Source organism: Miscanthus floridulus, chromosome 11 (assembly GCF_019320115.1).
Source record: "Miscanthus floridulus cultivar M001 chromosome 11, ASM1932011v1, whole genome shotgun sequence".
NCBI classification, from domain to species: Eukaryota; Viridiplantae; Streptophyta; class Magnoliopsida; order Poales; family Poaceae; genus Miscanthus; species Miscanthus floridulus.
Genome location: NC_089590.1, coordinates 74,446,153 through 74,468,192, shown reverse-complemented (window position 1 = coordinate 74,468,192; position 22,040 = coordinate 74,446,153). Strand labels below are relative to the sequence as shown.

General features: G+C 46.9%; 3 protein-coding genes and 1 pseudogene across 3 annotated transcripts; 2 read left to right on the top strand and 2 right to left on the bottom strand.

Moving 5' to 3' along the window:
* LOC136493417 (uncharacterized) overlaps positions 1–672 on the top strand; it is a 35,567-nt pseudogene extending 34,895 nt beyond the window's left edge.
* Positions 673–804: 132 nt separating this feature from the next.
* LOC136493418 (NAD(P)H-quinone oxidoreductase subunit M, chloroplastic-like) lies at positions 805–1,897 on the bottom strand. Its single transcript, XM_066489505.1, has 2 exons — positions 1,315–1,897; positions 805–1,124 (listed from the first exon to the last, which is right to left on the bottom strand). Exons 1-2 carry the CDS (start codon positions 1,786–1,788, stop codon positions 948–950), a joined length of 651 nt encoding a protein of 216 aa, XP_066345602.1. The 5' UTR covers positions 1,789–1,897; the 3' UTR covers positions 805–947.
* Positions 1,898–2,571: 674 nt separating this feature from the next.
* LOC136494935 (glyoxylase I 4-like) lies at positions 2,572–3,797 on the bottom strand. The gene is made up of 3 exons (XM_066491098.1): positions 3,516–3,797; positions 3,290–3,407; positions 2,572–3,186 (listed from the first exon to the last, which is right to left on the bottom strand). Exons 1-3 carry the CDS (start codon positions 3,707–3,709, stop codon positions 2,953–2,955), a joined length of 546 nt encoding a protein of 181 aa, XP_066347195.1. The 5' UTR covers positions 3,710–3,797; the 3' UTR covers positions 2,572–2,952.
* A 9,381-nt stretch (positions 3,798–13,178) lies between these two features.
* On the top strand, positions 13,179–18,328 carry LOC136491221 (kinesin-like protein KIN-7F). Its single transcript, XM_066487465.1, is given in 16 exon segments — positions 13,179–13,812; positions 14,377–14,466; positions 14,574–14,674; positions 14,776–14,889; positions 15,007–15,088; positions 15,177–15,244; positions 15,354–15,419; positions 15,503–15,627; positions 15,748–15,802; positions 15,805–15,873; positions 15,875–16,075; positions 16,259–16,366; positions 16,449–16,484; positions 16,486–17,295; positions 17,463–17,779; positions 17,853–18,328. Coding segments are annotated over 16 exon segments (2,817 nt in total). The 5' UTR covers positions 13,179–13,562; the 3' UTR covers positions 18,178–18,328.
* The last annotated feature ends 3,712 nt before the right edge of the window (positions 18,329–22,040 follow it).

Below are 22,040 nucleotides of genomic sequence, written 5' to 3'. Positions count from 1 at the left end.
GGGCAAACTAAGTGTCTGTTAGCACACATCTGAAACTCATAGCTCCATCTCTTGTTAAAACAAGTAACGACTGTAGCAGAAGCGTATTCTTGGTAGAATTAAAACAAAAGCTTTATTTTTTCAGTGGAGACAGTCAATTTACCTATGTAGCTCAGCATAGTTACAGATTGGGCTGGGAAATATATCTACCATGAATTCATGATTAATCAGTTTATTTGCAACATTAATGTGTACTCTCTTATTTGAACCAGTACATGCTACTCAGCAACAACATAGCATGGTGCGGTGTTCCCTAATTTTTATTATTTACTCTCTATCTGTATGCTTTTATACGCCATGTTCGCTTGGGCTTGTTTGGCTGATAAGCTATGGCTGAAAGTATCGTTGGCTGATTTGGTGTGAGAGAAAAATATTATTTGTTGACTGAAAAATTATGGCTTATAAGTCAACAAGCCTAAGCGAACAGGGTGATACAACATTGGGCAAGAAGAGCAATTCAGGCCATGGAGCGATGAATTTAAAAAGTACCGAGTTGTCGTGGAATGATGGGAGAGGGTTACCCATACTAGCCATTACTCCATCCAGTTCAGAAAGTCGTTTGGTAAGTTAGCGTGGTCACAACTTTGACCAGTGATACTCATGGGGTCTTCGGTGATATCTATTAGCAGAAACTATGGAAACTACGGTATTGTGTAACCCAATTTGAGTGCCCTAGAAACAGAAGGGGTGTCTAAACTGGAGCAAACCCTTATTTTGCCCAGACTCTCGTTATGTGGGTATTACTGTGCAGGGGTGACAAAATGCTGCCAACAGAATCGGTATGACTTTGCATCTGTATAATCTGAATTCTGGAATGCTCTGGTTCGTATCTGGAACTGCAAAGTATACATCTTATTCAGCAATCGAATGGAGAAACCATTCTCTTAAGGGTGTTGGATAAGTACATTCTATTTTGCTTCTGGGATCTGGCTGCTGTTGAACTTCATCCGAGGCTTGCCCATGCTGAAATTGAGGACTCTGGACCTCATGTTGTACTTGAGCACCCCGTCATACAGCATTTTGCGGATGTAGTGCTCAAGGTCTGACCCGATCAACCGAAGTGTGTACTCCGACAGCTCAGCCCCCTGTTTCAAAGCAGAAACAAGTCCAGCAATGAGCTACTTATGAGGCATCCAGTAGCGTACAGCTATCCTCATACTGAGCACTTCTTTTGCCATGACCGTATGATTTTTTTAAAATGAATTTCAGACATTAAGAGAATCAACTTTTATCTATCGGAGCTAGTATTGGAGTGGGAGCAACTACAGAGGTTACCTCGTAATGATCGACGAGGTCCTGGAACTCGTTGAAGACCATCTGGCAGGCCTCGTCGGTCCAGGCGAACTCGTCCTGCGGGTCGAGCATGAGCGTCAGCTTGTCCATCTGCGTCTGGTCGAACGCGTTGGTCTCCGGGTCGATGTACGCCGCGTAGATGCGGATGTGCCGCGTGGTGCAGCTCAGCCACTGCCCGCCGTACTCACGGCTCATGTTCTTGCTCTCCGCCAGCGGCTGCCGCGGCAGCGACTGCGCGTCCCCCTTCCTCGCCTTCGCCTGCTCCTCGGCGCCCTGCGTCGGCGGCAAGGTCGCCACCTCGGCCTCCTCCTCCTTCACCTGCTGCTCTTGCTGGGCTCGCGCCGGAGGGACCCTGACCCTGACGCTGACGCGTCCCGCTCCCGCCGTTTTGGCGCTCGCGAACCGGCGCCCTTGCAGCACCAGCTTGGCCGGGGATAGAAACGCCGTGGTCGCCATGCTGTGGTGGCCGGCCTCTCTCTGCTTCTTCGCGTCTGCTACTACTCTGCTTTGGCTGGTGCTGGTTTTTGCTCGATCCGCGCCTGCAGCTGCTGCCGTGCATTGCAGCCACAAGCGTCTTACCGCGGAGAGCGTGGCTTGTGCCGCCTACTTTTTCTCTTTTTTTTTTGGATAAGGGCTGTTTCTGCCACTGACTTCGGTTTCGGCTTGCACTTTGCACAGCGCACGATTGGGCCAGGCAGGCTTCTCATTGGGCTGTGAACGGTGGTGCGGTTGCTTTGCGATTTCGGGTACGCGGTGGTTTGTCGCCACTCACTCACACAACAGATGACATCCCTTTAATCCTTTGATTCAAAGGTGAAAAAATGCATTGCGTGACATTTTTATTGATGATGCTAGCTGTAGCTTTGCATGTGGCGCATACTTAGAGTAGTAAGACTGTCTTTAACAGGTGATCTATATGGACACCCAAACCTAAAATAGGTAACAGGAGATCTAAAATCAGTCTCCAACAGAGTACCTATACAGGAGATCTATTTTGGGTTGTCTGAGAGGCACAACCCAAATATGAGTATTCTTTCTTCTAGAAACCCATTTGTAAAAATGATTTTTTTTGTCCTGATGTTGAAGAGGATATCGAATGGATATTGAGACTGTAGCGCTACCCAAACATTAAATAGTTCTTATATTTTAGGCGTTCTTGCAGGAGATAGTCTAAGCCACTTTCATCGTCACTGCCAAAGCGGTACGTACGCAGCAGCTGGAAATGTGTTTATCTCTCTCTACCGGCTCTGACGATCGCGTCACATGGAAGGCAAAGGGAAAGGTGCTTGCGCTTGCTACACGGGCTTTAGCTTTCCCGGTAGGGAACCGACTGTTCAAAAGGTCGGCCGTAGATTCAGCTTGGAAGACGCGTAAACTCGAAATCTCCCCAACTTGTATATACACTACGGACACTTGGCATTTGACAACACAACAGACGTACTAGTACAGTGCAAGCCAAACTATTAGCGTGCAGAACTGCCTGTTATTACCGTATATATTATTACAACTCACATAGCTAATCAAACGAATCAAATAATCGTGCTAAGCAACCGGAATTCCTTCCGTAATTTATATAGCTGCCTTCACCGGGAACTATTCCAGTCGAGAACCACCCACGAACTAACCATGCACGTTCGTTTCCACCAGCAGCAGCAGATTGGGAAGGCCGGCGGCGCCTGCATCGGCGAGGGGTATCACGGGGAGCTTCTCGCAGTCGCAGACCTCGATCACATTGCCGTCCGGGTCGTGGAAGAAGAGCTGCTCCACCACCGTCTCGCCGTCCCGCACCCGCGCTGCGACGAACTCCAGCCCCATGTCGCCCAGCCTCGCCTTCATGAGCGCCATGTCCGTGCACTGCATGCCATTCGCAAACGATCACAGCCGATCAGCGGGGACTTGCTACTACTGAGTATACGGATTAAGCACGTCAGTTCTGCGCGAGAGCTCTGGCGGTCACCTGAAAGGAAATGTGGTTGCCCTTGGGGTTGATCGCCGGCGGTCTTGCAGCCGCCGCCGGAGCGCTGGAATCCGAGCCGCGCTGCAGTAGATGTATCCCCATGCCGTACTTGTGCAGCCTGAAAAGCACGCAACGAGTTAGCCTCACCTTGCGAAAATAAACAACAAAAATTTCGAAGGACAAGTACGTAACGGGCAGTGGTATGCTGTGCGAAATGGCTGCTCACCATGCTCCTCTGAAGTCGAGGGACGCCGGGCGTTTGACGAGCTCGAAGCCAAGCACACGCTGGTAGAAGCCGACCGATGCTTCCACGGACTCGCACTGGAACGAGACGTGGTTCAGGCGGACGAGAGGGATCGGAGCAGGGTCATTATGCTCATCAGAGCTGTGCCTGTGCGCATCCTTTTCATGGAAATCCATAGAGGTTTCACAGGAGTCCCACCTACGCAGGTACGTAACGCTGTTGTTTGGACGGGAAACAGAGGCTTGATCGGTGAATCAACGACACTTCTCGTTCTAGGCTTCTGGCCAAGAGACAGAAAGCTCTTGTATATATATAGGGTCCCGTATATATATGATGCGAAATAAACCATCCAATCCAATGGATGAGTAGATTCAGGGATGACTTTGACGTCCACGTAGACGTAGGATTCATACCAATCCCCTTACTCGTTCACCGACGTGCATATTGCTGACTTTTTTTAATGACTAAATTGCTGGCTTATCGCTTCGTCATTCGTTTGCCTGATCCGTGATCCACAAATCGATCTGAATTTGTCAATGCCTTGCTGCTTCCACAACAGCTCTTGTTTGCTGGGAAGCAATATCTGTTTTTATCAGAAGGAGACACTGCTACGTAGTACTCCTACGTCAATAGCCTCTAGAAATTAATGGCATCCTGTTCTATTACATTTTGATGTTCTCTGCTCACGGTTTCAGGATTGGGATGCCGACTGGACTAGTTTCGTCTCAGATCTGGTACACGTTTTTGCAAACGAGGAGTTTTATTTGAGAAACCAACAAGGAATTTTGAGCACGTCGACTCATTCTGGAACAAACAGCTACGTACATACGTAGCCTACAGCACAGCAATTTCTACGTATACATGAATACGCAAGATATATGTCATGCTCCCAAATGTCTCAAATACTGTAGTGTTCAATTTTCAGTTCGGCAATCAAGTTTAAAAAACTCGGTTCCACATCCGCTCGGCAGCACCACACACGCGATCTGTGCTCGCTGTCGTCAACCACAGCCACCGCCGCCACCGTTTCCCAGCTTCATGCCTCCAGCCACGCACGCGAAGAGGGTGGCATCTGGAAGGGGAAGAAAAATGGAGGAAGCAGGAAGGAGATCTGAGTCGAGCTCCGACGTGGTGGAGAAGATACGAGTGGCAAGACGAACGAGTGGATGAGAGCCTATCTGCGCGTCCGCGTGTGAGGTAATGTTGCGCTGATTTTTCTTTTTTCTTATTAACAGGGTGGCACCATTTTTCTACGTGATGAGATGGAAGGCAGTGGTTTTAGAGATGAGTCCCATAAACTCAGACCGTATGTCTGTTATCTATCTATATATATGTGTTTTTTTATGTGTGTGTTTCTTTTAAAAAAAAATAAATAAATCACACAATTGTTGTCTTTTGGAGACCGACACGGTACTTCAGGAACTGCGGAATGTGTTTTTTTTTTCAGATTGCCCGTGAGTACCTTCTGTCGTATATTTGATATATGTGAAATTTTCTTTATGAAGATATGTATTTGATTGATAGGCATTCTGTTAGTGTTTACGAAAGATGGCTCATTGTTTTCTTTATGAATATTTCTCCCATTGTGAACATATACAACGCTACAAAATCCCTACAACAACGCACGAGGTGTCATCTAGTTTTTAGTGTATGTCTAGGACCGGGAGTGTAGCCAACTGCCCATGCATGTTTAGGGCTGTTCGAGGGAGCTTAACTCTCTGATTCTCAGCTCTTAGCTCTAGATCCTTGATTATTTGGTAGAGTGATTTTAATTGATTTTGGTGGGAGAGTAGGGTGGGGAGCAGCTAAGAATTGATTCTGAAGTGATGTTGGTGAGGATTGAATAGGGAACTATGAGAAACATTTTGCTGAAAACAATGAAAAAAATCAGACGTGGCTAAAATAATCTTGTCGGGTACCATAAAACGGGGTACCCCGAACGTTTACCGAATGAATCACTTAAGCCCTATCAAAGACGAAGCCAAAAGGTAAACCATCGGTTGACCTCCGGCATTGTCCGAGCCCACTGGCTATCCGCCTCGCACAAGGCCTCGCACGGGAGGCCTCGACGGCCTGCCAAGTCTCCGCCTCGCGAGAGGCCTCGCACGGGAGGCCTCGACGAGGAACCAATTTCCCGTCTCGCCCAAAGCCCCGCGCGTAAAGCCTTGAACGAGACAGCGATTCTCCGTATCGCTCGAGGCCGGCTCGGCAATAACCCGTCGCTTCTGCCTCGACCGGGCTCCCCGACAGAGCGTCACGTCCCATTAATGCGTCAACCACTCCCGCAATCTCAGCCGGACGACGGCTCGACACCGCAGAGTGGCCGACGGGACAAGAAGTCGCATCAACGCCATACCGACCAGGACAGGGCGCGGCTAGGATTACCGGCCACTGTGTTCTGGTGATGTGCCCACGATCAGCGCCTGCGCTACACTGTGCCACGTAACCCCCGCCCCAGAGACAACGCGGCATGGGGAGTCTAGTCTAGGTCACCATAGCCTCGGAATCAGCGTACGAGACCAACTGTTCCCTCCAAGCCTCGGCAATTTACATCAGGGTCTCGACAACCTCGGGATTCACGTCTATCGAGACCCCACGATGGCTCGGCCTCGGCACCAACTGAGCCTCGGCTTCTCGCGCAGTCAACACACAGTGACCAGCGCGCCGACCGCCACGCCCGCTTCGAGATAACACTGGAGCTCCCACGACGCACGGGATCGGATGTGACCGGCGTGTCGCCCCAGTACTTCAAGGACGAGACCACTCCGTCGCCCACGCCGCCACAGTAACAGGCTACAGGGCTCGGACATGCCGCCTCCGTCCACATGACGCCGTGTAGCTAGCGAATGTATCACCCTGGTCCCCCCTTCAACTATAAAAGGGAGGCACCTGGGCCGTTTCTAAGATCAGACACGGACGATTAGGCCTATGCCCATACAACAAACTCACGCATGAACACACAGACGAACGCTCGAGCTTCCCCGCTGCCTGAGATCAACATCTCAAGCAATCCACGCTGCTCCACGTAGAGACCTGGGACTAGCTTCCTCTCTCGTCCTGCTTGTAACCCCCTACTACGAGCACTTCGGTGCAAGGAATACAAGATCGATCTCTCAAACTAGACGTAGGGTGCTCATTACCCGAACCAGTATAAACCTTGTGTCTCTTTGCATCACCATCCGGGATTAGAAACACGCAGTACAAATTTACTAGTTAGTTGAGGGCCCGCCGGCCCGAAACACCGACAGTTGGCACGCCAGGTAGGGGCCTCTGCGTGTCAGTTTCGTCGTCCCAACAAGTTCCGGATGGCAAACCCCGTACGACCGCTATGTCTCGGCACGGTGATCTGGTTCGGGAGCCGAGAGTTCATGTCTCTAGGATGTGAGTACGATATGGTACTTCTCACACCCCGAGCCCCGTCGACCGATGACGATGTCACGCACCCACAGCCCAGGCATAGGCGGCGCTCGGGCGGCCGCTCTCGCCGTGCTCGCCAGGCACGACACGAGCGGGGTCACCCCGACACCACGCGAACTCAGGGCGACACGCCGCTCTCCATCGGTGTCCCACGCCCAGCTGTTGGCACAAGGTCCCTGGTTGGGAACCTGTCTAGCCTGAGCCTAGACCGGGGAAAGATGTCGGTGGCGCACGACGACGCCTCGGCATCAAGCTCCGCCCCGCCACCTCCTGAGGAGCCAGCTCCGGCGAAGCAGAACCCGGCGATGGCACCATCTCCGTACCCCTTTGGGTTGAGAAATGCCGCCGCCTCCTATGCTCACGCCTACGCTTCCGCTCACGCAGAGCCCTTGGGACACCACCAACGTTTCGCCCTTGACCTTGACACCACGGCTTCGACCCACACCCACACTGACTACTCGGAGGAGGACGAGGCGTGCGCCAGAGCGGATTTCTCCGGAATCCACGACCCTAAAGCCATGCGCCGCTTCTTGGCCGCGAGCGACTACTGCTACTCCGACTTCGACAACGAAGGCACTTACGATCCTGCTCGTGAGTGCTTCCACGTCGGACTCGGGATGCCAAGCATGGGCGATGAGGACGACGGGGTAGGCAACCGTACCCCGCTTCGCCAGGGAACGGGCGATGCCACGCCCTCACGCATTGTCCCACCAGCAGCGCAGAATGAGAACCTTGCCCTCGGACAGCTTCGACGCCCGGACCTAGAGCAGCTCTGAGAGCTTCAGGCCAAGGTCGAGCAAGATCGACTCCTTCTGCAATAGCTCTGAGACACTCTCGAGCAGGAGCAGCAGGGTCACGATGACGGCGGAGGAGCCCGGCGGCGGGCCCGTGACGTCCACCACCGCATCAACGACGACGAAGGGGGCGAGCATCCCCCAATCTTCAATCGCGCTAGCTAGAATGTCGTGGTTGCGGCGATGCTAGTCCGCACGATGCCCAAGCCCTCTACCACGGAGGGGCGACGGGTCTGCGGCGAGCTCCGAGATCTCCTAGAGACCGCCGCGGTGCAGCAGGCCGAGAGTTCCGCCTCCCGACGGCGTGGAGCCGCCTCGGACCTCCCCTCGGCACCGCATTGGCAGGATAGGGAGGCCTCGGTTCATCCTGAGCCCGCTCGGGCACCGACAATCAATAGGGTCTTGCGTAGGCGCGCCTCTTGTTTTTTGTCTGGCGATTGGTTGCTCGTGTAAATAATCAATGAGCACCATCTATCCTTCTCGCACAGACCACAAACCAGCCACCCTTTTAGCCGTGTCAAAATCAAGCAAGCTCAAAATAGCAAGCAGCAGCTAGGAGGTAGTACTTGATGTCTGCTCGCGATACAGGCCCCGTTCGGTTTACCCCATATTTAATTTGTTCGGCTTATTTTTTCAGCCGTAACAATGTTTTTCTCTCATAACAATTCAGCAAGAACAGTGTTTTCAGCCAAGATTCAGATCAGTGAACGGGGCCTAGTCGACAGGCTACTTTGATTAGAGTTGAAGGTAAGGTAAAGCATGCGCGTGCTCGGCATCAATCGATCAGTGGCCTCCCCAGCTCTCTCAGCGCGCTAGCTTTCACCTTTCAGCATCAGATAATCACCCTGTTCGCTTGTTGGTTTCAGTCAGTCTTATTCAACCAGCCAACAATGTTTTTCTCTAAAAAAAACCAGCACCAACCAGCCCAAATCAGCACCAGCACCGACCAGCGAACAGGGTGAATGACAATTGACAAGTGAGAAGAGACAAAAGGTGATCTGATGATGTATGTCACAAACTTTATCGCAACAACATGTCTAGTTGTCTAGAAATCTACTACTAGTAACGAAAATAATAATCGCAGTAGAATTGATACACATTCCTGGTGCAGCAGTGCTGATTCTTTAGTTCTGGTCTGGAATTCTGGATGAAGGAATTGCAGTTGCCTGAACAAGCACTCAAGCAGGTTGCGCCAACGGCCTACCAAACCTGAATTGTAAACTGAACCAGGAATTTTGAGCATCCGTAGATTCCATGCGTAACAGCTGGACTGGACCACATCAATGGCCCACTGTCGCTGCCTCATTGGAGGAAAGAATTGTTGTCACATGTTTTTACTGCCAAAAGTAGGCCCCACTGGGCCCCGGGCCGAAAGGACAGGAATTTTTCTTCGTCTGGAAGGAGCAGTGGCCTCCCCAGCTCTCTCAGCAGCGCTAGCTTTCACCTTTCAGCATCAGACAATCACCATGTTCGCTTGTTGGTTTCAGTCAGTCTTATTCAATCCAGCCAACAGTGTTTTCTCTAAAAAAAACCAGCATCAACCAGCCTAAATCAGCACCAGCACCGAACCAGCGAACAGGGTGAATGACAATTGACAAGTGAGAAGAGACAAAAGGTGATCTGATGATGTATGTCACAAACTTTATCGCAACAACATGTCTAGTTGTCTAGTAATCTACTACTAGTAACGAAAATAATAATCGCAGTAGAATTGATAGCACATTGCTGGTGCAGCAGTGCTGATTCTTTAGTTCTGGTCTGGAATTCTGGATGAAGGAATTGCAGTTGCCTGAACAAGCACTCAAGCAGGTTGCGCCAACGGCCTACCAAACCTGAATTGTAAACTGAACCAGGAATTTTTGTACTCTAGTCCATTGGAGAGCATCCGTAGATTCCATGCGTAACAGCTGGACTGGACCACATCAATGGCCCACTGTCGCTGCCTCATTGGAGGAAAGAATTGTTGTCACATGTTTTTACTGCCAAAAGTAGGCCCACTGGGCCCCGGGCCGAAAGGACAGGAATTTCTTCGTCTGGAAGGAGGACGGAATTGCGTGCGGCCAAGGGCTCCAGGCATAAATGCAGCTTCTCATTTACACCCCTTATCTCTCTCAATAACAACAAGCAAGCCCTCGATCATGCCCATGTTACAGTCCTGTGTATATACTTACACTCGTTGTTACTCTACTGGTCAAAGTTACCATGGCACACACTACATGAGGGCAAATTCACCGGATTGAAGCGCTTGTCGGTTTGTCGTCGCGGCCAGTCTTGCCCGCGGTGCCGGCCGCGGCCACCGACAAAACCGCGCACCTGCGCGGTGCTCCTCCCTGCCGGCCGGGCGATTCCTCGCGCCGGCTTCGCTTCGGTCCAAGCGGTAGAAAACACGCGGCCCTCGTCGGCGTGACGCACTTTTAATTCTTCTGGTGGTTCTACCATACTCCGTGCTATAAATATCAGAGACTAATGAGCTCTAGTTTAAATATAGGGTGTCACGTTTGGTGTTACAGGAAGATGTCGTATGAGGTGTTCGGATACTAATAAAAAAATAAATTAAAGAATCCGTCGGTAATCTAGAAAGCGAATCTTTTAAGCCTAATTAATTCGTCATTAGCACATGTTTACAGGATCTTTACTGTAGTATCACATTATCAAATCATGAACTAATTAGGCTTAAAAAATTTATCTCACAGAGTAGTCGTAATTTGTATAATTAATTATTTTTTTAGTCTATATTTAATATTTTATGCATGTGTCATATATTCGATGAGACAAGGAGTAAAATTTTTTTGAAGTAAGGCCCTGTTTAGTTGCCAAAAAATTTTGCATAGTAACTGTCACATCGAATCTTGCGGCACATGCATGGAGTACTAAATGTAGACGAAAAAAAAAACTAATTACACAGTTGGTCGAGAAATCACGAGACGAAACTTTTGAACCTAATTAGTCCATAATTAGACACTAATTACCAAATACAAACGAAATGCTACAGTGAGCCAAAATCCAAAATTTTTTGGATCTAAACGCACCCTAACTAAACAAGCCTGACAATCTTTCTTTCCCTCGTCGCGCGCCCGAAAACAGAAGTCTCGTACAACACTGACTGCTGCCCATGTCCCATTCACCTGCCAGCAGTGCCTGCGACTCATCGAAGATATCGGCACTCGGGGTCGGGGGCCGTCCCGGCGTCCCGTACGTCGAGGGTACTGCCGTACTGGGCACGTACAAAACGATGCTGGACATCTCCCTGATGAAACTACCGATGCTCAATTTGGTGAAGCAAAGTACTCTTAGCTAATTTATTGTGAGAGAAAAATATTATTCGTTGGCTAAAAAAGTACGGCTTATAAGCCAAGCGAACAGGACGCTATTTGACAGAGCTCTCGACGCTTTCTCCGCTGAATCCAGTAGGAACGTGGCCGAACAGTTTTTCAGAGAGAAATTCTCTGTTGATTCCGTAAGGTGATTCTCTGAAATGAACTAAGAGACTGAGAGCTGAAAAAAGTAGCTTCTCCTGATTCTGTGAAGTAATTTTCTATCGTAATTTTAAGAGTTTATGCTAAAGAATCAAAGAGAATCACTTTCAGCCAAGAATCAATTCTCTTAGAGAATTGGTTTCCATAAAGAATCAGAATATGATAGAGCTCTATCAAATAGGCCTTAGAACAAGACTAGGCTTTGGCTCAGGCTCTTCTTTTGGGTGACAACTTCTCTAGTAGAGGTAAAGCTGTTTATGGGAAAACATTTAGCAAAATCAACTCCAATGTTAAGTTTTGTGACAGTTTGTGTCAAGTTTACGAGGAGAAGTAGGAAGAAGTCATATTTTTACACCTCCGGCTTATATCAGTATAAAAACGGCTCCGACTTGGACTCCGACGGGCTCCCTGCAAGAAGCTATTTTTAATTCGTTTGGCACGACTCCATGGCATGAGCTGCTGAAAGTGATAGCGAAAGCTGTGACGAAGGAGCCCTATAGCAATATCGATAATCATCATAACAAATTAACAACTTGCCATCACATGCATGCATTGAGAGTTTAGTTTATACCAGATCGAGATCCAGACAATTCGCATGCGCACAACGGCACAAGAGAACAGCTGAGCGGTCGTTAATTTCGCGAGATATAAGATACAACTGCGATTTCAAAAAGTGAAAGTAAGGTAAGTGATGCACGGCTAAATGAGTGACACTCGATCGATTATATATTTCACAACACCTCGAGAGTGAAACCGAAGTAACCTCATAGCGGCACCCAACAAACAGCATTTGCTTAGCCACCAAGGACATTGTAATCGCCATTCGTATCAGCGTGAATCTTCACCCTTTTCTCCAAAGAATTCCTCAAATGCAAGATCGTGCATCATTCATCCCACTAACTGAGCCATGTCGATTATCCTATCCTATCCACTAGCAGCAAATCTGCCTCGGCAAGACACCTTCTATTTAATCCCTCAGTTCAGAAAAAAAAAATACAATTCTAGCTTTAAACCACAGACGGAGGGAGTATGCGTTAGTTCTAGCTAGAGTTCGTAGCCTAAAGTAAAGTCATTTAGATATTTATTTATTTTAGTCTATAAAAACCCGGAAATAAAATAATTTAGCTATGCCAAGCAAGCAGGGCCTGGGAGACGCGACGCGAGTTGCACGCAATACGGCCAAGCGCTGAGGGCCTGCACGCAAAACGTGCGGCGAAGACGGTAGGAAAAAAGACGACAGGGGAATCAAATTTAACGGTCCCCTCTCCCTCTCCGTGCGGTACGGGGTAAAATTGAAAAGCAGGCGAGGAAAAGGAGGAGAGGCAGGGAGGGGGCGAAAAGGGTCGCCACCGTCCTGTGCGATCCTCCCAAGAGGACACGACCTGCAGTGCAGATCGTGGGGGAGGTGGTGGTGGTGGAGGTCGCTGGTCGCCCTCGTTCATCCAACCGCCAGGTGCTTGCTAGACCAACCCCTCTCGGCCTCTCCGCCTCAAACCTCTTCCCAATTCTGCTAGCTGCTCAAACGACGCCCGGCCGCCGCGAACCGACCGACTGGTGCTGCTCCGCCATGCCCGCCGCCGCCGAGCTGAGCCCCCGTGCCGTGGCGGACGCCGTCAGTGCCGCGGGCCCACATCTAGGCTTGGTAAAATCCCGCTCCCGCTCTTGTTCCCAGCTCCTTCGGTGTCGCTGTCGCTTCAGCATTACAGGTTTGCCGTGGGGATTGCGACTTGAAAGCTTGGTGGCACAGTGATGGCTGGTGGTGAGGCGCGGGGTAAAATTACGAGCAGCAGGGAGACTGTCCTGTCATGTGATCCTGCTCCCGTCGCCCGTCGTCGGTGGGTGGGATCGTAAAATATGTCTCTCTCTCTCGGCGTCCTCGGGAAGCAGGAAGGTCAACATTGCCATGAGTGTCTACGCTGGTAGATTCGGGCTCCTCCTCGTCTTCCCCGGCCTAATCAGTGTGATCCTGATGTAGGAGTAGACGACACTCTAACCACCATCCTAATCAGCGCTGTAGCAGCGCCTGGGCCGGGACCCGCGACGAACGCCCGCCCGCCCGCCTGCTTGCCTCCTCCGCCACCTACTAGAGCAACCACTCACTTGCTCGACAGCGTGGCTAGCTAGCTAGCTCCGCTCCACGTCCAGATCACTCGAGTAGGCCGGGCGGGGCGCTTCGATTCCTCTCCTAGTCCCGTTCGTTGGTTTTGTTTGTTTTCGATGGTGGTGCGCTTTTTCTGCTGCTTATAATACTGTGTGATCTTGGCAGATGGTGTAGGGGAGGCAGGGAACTGCGGAGAGGAGGGGGAGGGAGAGAGGAGACAGGAGAAGACAAGGAGCGAGAGATGGGGGCGATTGGAGGCGACGCGCCGGTGCAGTGGGACAAGGTGGATGGGGCCGAGGTGGCCAATGGCGGCGGTGGAGGCGTTGCGGGAAGGCTGGAGAAGATACTGGTCTCGGTGAGGCTGAGGCCGCTCAGCGACAAGGAGATTGCAAGGGGGGACCCGGCGGAGTGGGAGTGCATCAACGACACTACCATCATCTCCCGGAGCACCTTCCCGGACCGGCCCACTGCTCCGACTGCGTATTCATTTGGTTAGTCCTTTGCAAATCAGGCTTCTTTTATTTATTCAGTTGGTCTTCTGGATGCAGCATTTCATTATCTCTGCATGTTCTGTTCAGAAATTGGCTGTCCAACCGCTAAATTCAATTTGAATACTCATGTTCAGTTGTATTTTGAGTGGGAAATGTTCAAGTTTCATAGTCTATCCTTTTGATATTGTTCAGAATTCGGAATATTTGTCTTACCTCCATTTTCCCAGATCATCAGTTGTTTATCACTATAATTATTACTGTCGTTTGTTACTAGCAGTGAAAACACCTTGGCTAAGTTGGTTTTGGAGTAATGGTATGAACAACATGAAGTGACTCTTTCAGTGTAGCAAGATGGTCCCCTAAGAGACTATTTTATCATAAAGAAACTCCCCTGAAATTTAACCGTAGAATTTCATTGTAGTTGGCAGATTTTTATCTGGCTAGAGTACAGATAGTCAGTGATGCTTTACTTTGCTCTTTTCAGAAGTATGCACCACAAAGTCCCTTACTTTCCAGCTATGTTGTTGTGTGCAACTTCTTTGACACAACTCTGTTCATTTGCAGATAGGGTATTTCGTTCTGACTGTAATACCAAAGAAGTATACGAGGAAGGGGCCAAAGCAGTTGCCCTCTCTGTAGTTAGTGGCATTAACTGTAAGTCAACACCTGCTTCCTATCTTACTCCAATTTTTTTTTGAATCAAAGTATTCCATGAAGTCACTGAAATGTGTTTTCTTTCCCCCTTTATTTGTTTGTTACAGCAAGTGTTTTTGCATATGGTCAAACAAGTAGTGGAAAAACATACACCATGACTGGAATAACGGAACATACAGCAGCAGATATCTATGATTACATTGCCAAGGTAACCAAATAATCATTCCTAAGATTAAATTCATAACAAGTCTTCAAAATGGCACCATTTCTACTTGCCAGCTGATACACGTGGCCATTTCTTTCTTGCAGCATGAGGAGAGAGCATTTGTATTGAAATTTTCAGCAATTGAAATATATAATGAAGTTGTAAGGGATCTTCTTAGTGCAGAAAGCACATCACTTAGACTTTGGGATGATGCAGAGGTCAGAGCAACAAATAGCTATATTTTTAATTTTTTAGAGAAAAGAAAGAGAAAGACGAAAAGGTATCCTACTGTCCCCATGCACTGATTATGGTTTTGATGCTGTTTATTTCTACAGAAGGGAACATATGTAGAAAATCTTACAGAGGTGATCTTGAGGGATTCGGACCACCTGAAAGAACTTATTTCTGTGTGTGAAGGTGTGTACTTTAGTAGTTTGGAACTCCTTTGTTTAATACATAATTGGTGATTATTATCATCTCAGTGTACTTTGTGTTCTTGTACCAGCTCAAAGGAGGACCGGAGAGACATACTTAAATGAAAACAGCTCCAGATCACACCAAATACTTAAACTGGTTTGCCTACTGCTTGGTTGCATGTAGAAAAGAAAAGGGCTTGGTAGATTCATGTAAAATAGCCGCTGCCTAATTCCATCACTTATGATTTGATAAATGATTCTTTCAGACTATCGAAAGTTCTGCTCGTGAGTTCTTGGGTAAGGACAAGTCAACAACACTTGTTGCTAGCGTGGTGAGAAAAAATAGTTTACTCATATTTTTTTCATGGCACAAAATGGGTAAGTAAGTGTAAGCACGTTTGACTGTACCATGCAGAACTTTGTTGATTTGGCTGGAAGTGAACGTGCGTCTCAGGCATTATCAGCTGGGGCTAGGCTGAAGGAAGGTTGTCATATTAATAGAAGTCTACTTACCCTAGGAACTGTGATTCGGAAACTAAGGTGCAACCTTAACTCAGTGTTTCAGTTCCAGTTTAGCATGCTCCTCATACGATAAAAATATTCTTTGTTTTTTTGGAGCAATCAGAGCATTTAATTGTTTACCTATTTTCATTTGTGCAGCAAGGTAAGAAATGGACACATACCATACCGAGATTCAAAGCTCACACGCATATTACAGCCTTCTCTAGGAGGCAATGCAAGAACAGCTATTATTTGTACAATGAGTCCAGCCCGAAGCCATATGGAACAGTCAAGGAGTACCTTATTGTTTGCAAGTTGTGCAAAGGAAGTGGTGACAAATGCCCAGGTTAATGTGGTTATGTCTGATAAAGCACTAGTTAAGCAACTACAAAAAGAACTGGCAAGGTTGGAGAGTGAATTGCGATGCCCAACTTCATATGCCGGTTTCGAAGCATTAGTGAAGGAAAAAGATAATCAAATCCGGAAGGTAACTGCTACTTATGACTTTTTCATGTGTATTCATCTCACCATCTTTGTACATGAAGAAACATAGTAACCATAGTGAACTAACTACGCATCTTGCATTCGCCATTTATCATGCCAGTTGTCTTCACTGCAAAAATATGACTACTTCCATGGCATGATGTAAAATTTCACTTGTTCTTTGCAGATGGAGAGAGAAATTAAGGAACTGAAGTTACAACGTGATCTCGCTCAATCTAGACTGCAAGATTTACTCAAGGTTGTTGGAGATAACCACAGTTCGAAGCACCCCCTGGTAGACGCACTTCACTGCTTTCTAGTTGATCAGCTTGACTGTTCCTTCATAACAAAAGAAATTTCTCTCTGTACAAATGTAGGTTTCTTCTGGAAGAAACTTTACTTTTGATGTTCCTCGAGCCATGTGAGGATGAGCAATCGACAACATCAGAAGTTGTCAGCAGTGGCCAAAATTTTAGGCTTCAAGGACGCCAGACAATACAAAGAGATTATAGGTCCCAGCAATCTGAAAACGATGTGCAGTTTTCTACCCCTCTTAACTATTCAGTCAGTAGTCCCCCATTCAGTGGGATGCCCCCAACTAATGGCAGAGATGATAGCTCTCAAATATCTAATGAAGATTCAGAGGATCTTTGCAAAGAAGTACGGTGCATAGAGACCAATGAAACCGAAGAAAATGAATGTTTAGAGTCGTCAGCTGCGGGACGCAATAGTCTGCAAGATTCAAATGTAGCTTCCAGCATACAAGGGGATAATCATCCAAATCGATCTGTGAATTCTAGACAGCATGATGCATCTCCTATTACCCTGGAACAACATTTGGAGAATGTAAAAAAACCGTTTGCCAATCTTGGCATGGATCTGGGATCCTCTACACGTAACTCATCAAGCTCAAGAGTAATTGGCAGAAGCAGGAGCTGTAGGTCTCTGATGGGTTCTACTTTGTTGGAAGACTTGGAGAAAGAAGATTGCACCCCTCCAAGCAGAAGTTTCATGGACTACCCAGGGAGACCCGAAACATGTCAAAGAAGGGTACCTGCACTAAACTATGATGCAGAGAGTGAAACTTTATCCAGAGCAGGATCAATGCTATCTGAAATTATCACCGCTAGGGATGGACTGAAGGAAAACAGCTCTGTTGCTGGTGATACAGAATTTGTTGCTGGCATAGGTGAATTTGTCGCGGAGCTAAAAGAAATGGCTCAGGTACAGTATCAGAAGCAACGTGGTGATCAGGTGCGAAGCAATGGTTTTCCTGCTGGCATGGCTCATCTTATTATTATCCTAATGAGATAAAATTTAGCACACAGCTATGTCCTACAGTTTTTATTAGCTCATTAGAACAATCGCCTTTTTTATGTTATCATTGTCAGGGTGATAATGGAGAATTGGCCGAAGGGACCATAAGGAGCGTGGGTCTGGATCCCACTATGGATGCCTTGCAATCACCTTCGCGCTGGCCATTGGAATTCGAGAAGAAACAGCAAGAGATCATTGGCCTGTGGCATGGATGCAACGTTTCCTTGGTCCACAGGACTTACTTTTTCCTGTTGTTCAAAGGAGACCCAGCCGACGCCATTTACATGGAAGTGGAGCTTAGGAGGCTATCGTTTCTCAAAAATACATACTCCAACGGAAGCATGGGGCGTAACGTGGTAGCAGGCAGCGTGAGCACTTCTCTGGTTTCAAGGTAACTCATCTTTATATTTTTTTTCACAATTTTGCTGTATCGCATCACTCAGACTCAATGACCTGCTGTGCAGTGCAAAGAAGCTGCAGCGAGAGAGGGAGATGCTCTGCAGGCAGATGCAGAAGCGTCTGACGATCCAGGAACGGGAGAGCTTGTACACCAAGTGGGGAGTCTCGCTGTCCTCCAAGAGGAGGCGGCTGCAGGTCGCTCGGCGCCTTTGGACGGAGACCAAGAACCTGGAGCATGTGAGGGAGAGCGCGTCCCTCGTGGCCAGACTGATCGGGCTCCTGGAACCTGGGAAGGCGCTGAGGGAGATGTTTGGTCTGAGCTTCGCGCCACAGCAGTTCACCCGGAGATCGCACAGTAGTTGGCGATATGGCCGTTCTTCTCTAGACTGACTGAACTCGAAAAACGCAGCTGACCAAAAATAAGGTTGCTCCCTCTTTTTTTTTTGTTCTTGTGTAATAGATTGGCGTTGCCTTCTTGGAAATAGAAATTCCTGAACATTTTGTGACTAGTCCGCGAGGAAATTTGGTAGCATTTTCAAGATTTACACTTGTTTACAGTTACAATTTGCAAACCGTCAACGAAAAATCGACTCGGGCTAAGATAAAAAAAAACAGATAAGCAACAATGGTGGCACTGTTCCTTGCTGACGAATAACCAATGCCGCGAAGATGACGATCAATGTGGCCGAGCTAGATACCAGCCAAGATCATGGCGGTTCCCGCTGTCTTTGCCGGAGTCGGCGACGGGAACGACCGCGGCCCCGTGGGCCGTCCCACCCTGCATGGCCTCCTCGACCGCAGCCCACACCATGGCGTCCACGAAGTGGCAGGGCCTGCACGGGACGCGGATCACGTCGCCTTGCTGCACGCCGTACTCCGCCTCCGCCTCTGCCATCAGCGGCGCCAGGCGCTGGTGGCCGAGCAGCGACGCCGGGAGCACGTACTCGCGGCCGACGTGGCCCGGGACCTCGACGCGCACCGTGACGAGCCGCTCGGGCGACACTGCTGGCCCTCGGCGACGCCCCTGCTCCTGCTTCTTCTTGAATAGTAACATCGCGGCGGAGTCGTCTGCAGAAGCCGGTGACGACCTGGGAGAGTACTATTTATCTCCACTTGTCCAAAATCCGAGTCCGTTGCAATGCCTTGATCTGACTGACTATGGGACGGATAGTGCTTTGAACGTGTCCCGCAAAACGGGCGCAGAGGAAAATGAACAGAGCAAAGCAATCGTAGTTTTCCGAGTCCGTGGCAGGCAAGCCCGCCTTGGATGGCCGTCGTGCGCGACTAAATGGGCCACAAACAAAGGCGTCCCGAACGGGCCGCTGAAGCATAGTCCTTCTGAAGAGTTGTAACGGCAAAAGTTCATTTTAGCTCGCTGAACATTATCTCTAGTCTAATTCTTTTTTTTAACTTCAAAATCAGAAATATTAAGCCCTGAACTTTTCAAACCGTTCAAGTTACCTCCCTGTCCTAGTTTCAAAGTGGTTTTTGAAGGTGGTTTTCTCATCTTTTAGTTAAAAATTTGATAAATACTTGACAAGGCTATTAAACCACAAAAAATGTCTCTAAGCTTCTAGAAATTTTGAAAAAAAAATCCTAGCTATAGATTGGAATATGATGAATTCAAATAAAATATTTTGAACTCATGTTTTTAGCTCTAGGAAAATAAAAAATCTCAAAATCTAGAAAAATCCCAAAACATTTCCATTGATGTCTAAACATGTTCTTAAAACTTGCCACAACAAAAAAACATAATACACAGCCAGCATAAATGCATAGCATGAATCCATTCAACATTAATATATGTTGCATTCATGTTGGTTGCATCTCATATTTTTATAGTGCAAAATTTCTAAATATGTTCAAACAGTGATTAGAAAATTTTGGAAGTTTTCTAGTTTTTTGGTATATTTTTATCATTTTTCAAGAGCTAAATCTATTTTTTGAAGTTTCTAGATGTATTTTTCATGAGCTCTAAATATTTTACTTGGATTCTTCATATCCCAATCTATCTCTACGTTTTTTTTGAAATTTTTAGAAGGTCAAAAACATTTTTGTAGTTGAAAAAACCTTGTCAAGTATTTTCTAGATTTTTTTAACTAAAAAAAGACAAATTCCGCTTTTAAAAACACTTTGAACCATGGCATGGAGGTAATTTGAACCGTTTTAAGAGTTCAAGAGTAAGATGTCTGATTTTAGAGTTTGATTTGAGAAAAAAATCCGACTACGATAATAGTCTAAGAATGGATAATAGACTTCTTTTTATTCTAACTGCCTTCCACGATTCCACAGGTTAGGTCTGGCAGATGATGGGTTGTGCTCCATCCTCCCTTTATTTCCAGATAGATACCTTAGAAAGATCTCGTTATAGTTTTTTTACAAATACCAGTGAAGATGAAAATCAATAATTTTTTTTATCAAATCAAATCTTAGGTCCATTTGGATCCTTAGAATTGAATTCATTCTAATAATTATAATTTAGGCATAGATTAATTAAGCTAATATAGTTATATATGGAATATATTTGTATATTTATTGTTAGGCATGTAAGAGACATACTTATATGTTGCGTTTTTATTGTAGAGAAATGAGTTAAAGAGTGTGCTATAAGTTGAAGAGTAGAATTATAGCATAGTGATCTATATAATCTATTTTCATCTCCTACTCTATGAATTTGAGATAGACTTATTTGTAAGCTTGAGAAAGTTATGAAATATCAAATTCCAATCCAAATAGCCTAATCTATTATGTAGATTTTAAGTCCTCCAAAAAAAATGAAGGACGGATCCTTAGAGAAAATTTAGATTCAACTTACTGATACAAGGGAGAGCACATTCTACAATCTGTTTGCCAGAGCTATTAAGAGCTTCCAACTTTGGGTTTTAGTAACATATAAAATACGGCCTATTTCCTGTGCAGTAGGACCGAGTCACGAAACGGGGAAGCAGCGAGTGGATACGAGTATACGACTATACGGTTGTCCAGAATTCTAACATGTCACACCGTGTGCTCATCATTGATACACCCACGTGAACAGTGAGCTGTTCTGAACCACTTGTGATAATGTGATCTTCCGGGATCAGATAAGGACGATGTAAAAAGCATAGAACATGACTTCACCGGAATGCTGTCCCAGCAAGTAATGTTCAGAGTACTCGGTAAACAATTAGTATAATGCTGGATGACAAAGAAGAGGATCAGCACTAATGGGCTTGGGTAGTTGAGTGTCATAAACGGCGGTGGAACGAAGGGAAACATCTGATAGTCGTCTGGTATTATATGCGCAAGTGCGCTGCATTTTCTTCGCTCTACTAGCTCGTTGTTGTTTCTTGCAGGTACACACGGCAGTCGACAGAGAGGACTTGAAGTCGTCATTTGAACAAGGCAACGGTTTCAGGCGCCGACGGGGAGTTTCAGTGTGGTCGATCGTGTGTTTAAAGACCTGCTAACTGGTGGTTATGGATAAGCGTCTTCTCTACCAGTGAGTCAGGCACATTTGCTTCCCTGCTAGTAGTTTATATGGATATATATCATTTGAGCAGCAATCAACAACAACAAACTTTGTTTTGTCAAAGAAAAAAGCTCACATGCAGGAGAGAGAAACTCCCTGCGAAAAGGAAGATGATAGATTAAAAGTAATAGGATGATCAATCCTTCGTTTCAAAGAAAAGACGAAAGTTTGCTAAAGTAGAAAATTAGGTGCTGACATAATCTACGGAGCATCCCACAAAAGGCATAAAAGCATCCCAGTTTCATCTACAGCAACTCTTTGTTGTCGCGGAAAAGCACAAAACCAAGACAACGTAAGATGATGATAGAGCACTACTAAAAAGAATGCACGGCACCCACGCTTCTGACGAAACAGCATCATTTTTCTAATCGCAAGTCGACCCATCTTACCTTCTTTTGTTGTCAGAGAACATAATATGTTTAGGCTACTTAAACTCCCAACCCAAATATGATATCTTTTGGCGATACCGACGTTACTTTTTTTTTAGATAAAATACCGGCGCTACCTATGATGAAACACTTAGGTAACTATATTTATTAGAAAAAAAATATCTTTTTTTGGCCATCTAATTATTGCTTGAGTGTCGAGATTACTTTTGGTCATGCAAGGCTAAAACCAGGAAATCATAAACTTGGCCATCTAATTGGTTTTAAAGGTAGTTTTGTGTTCCGATAATAATAAAACTGGGTTTGTTTTCTGAAAACTCCATAACTAGTTTAACTTAAATGAAAAATTGAAACAA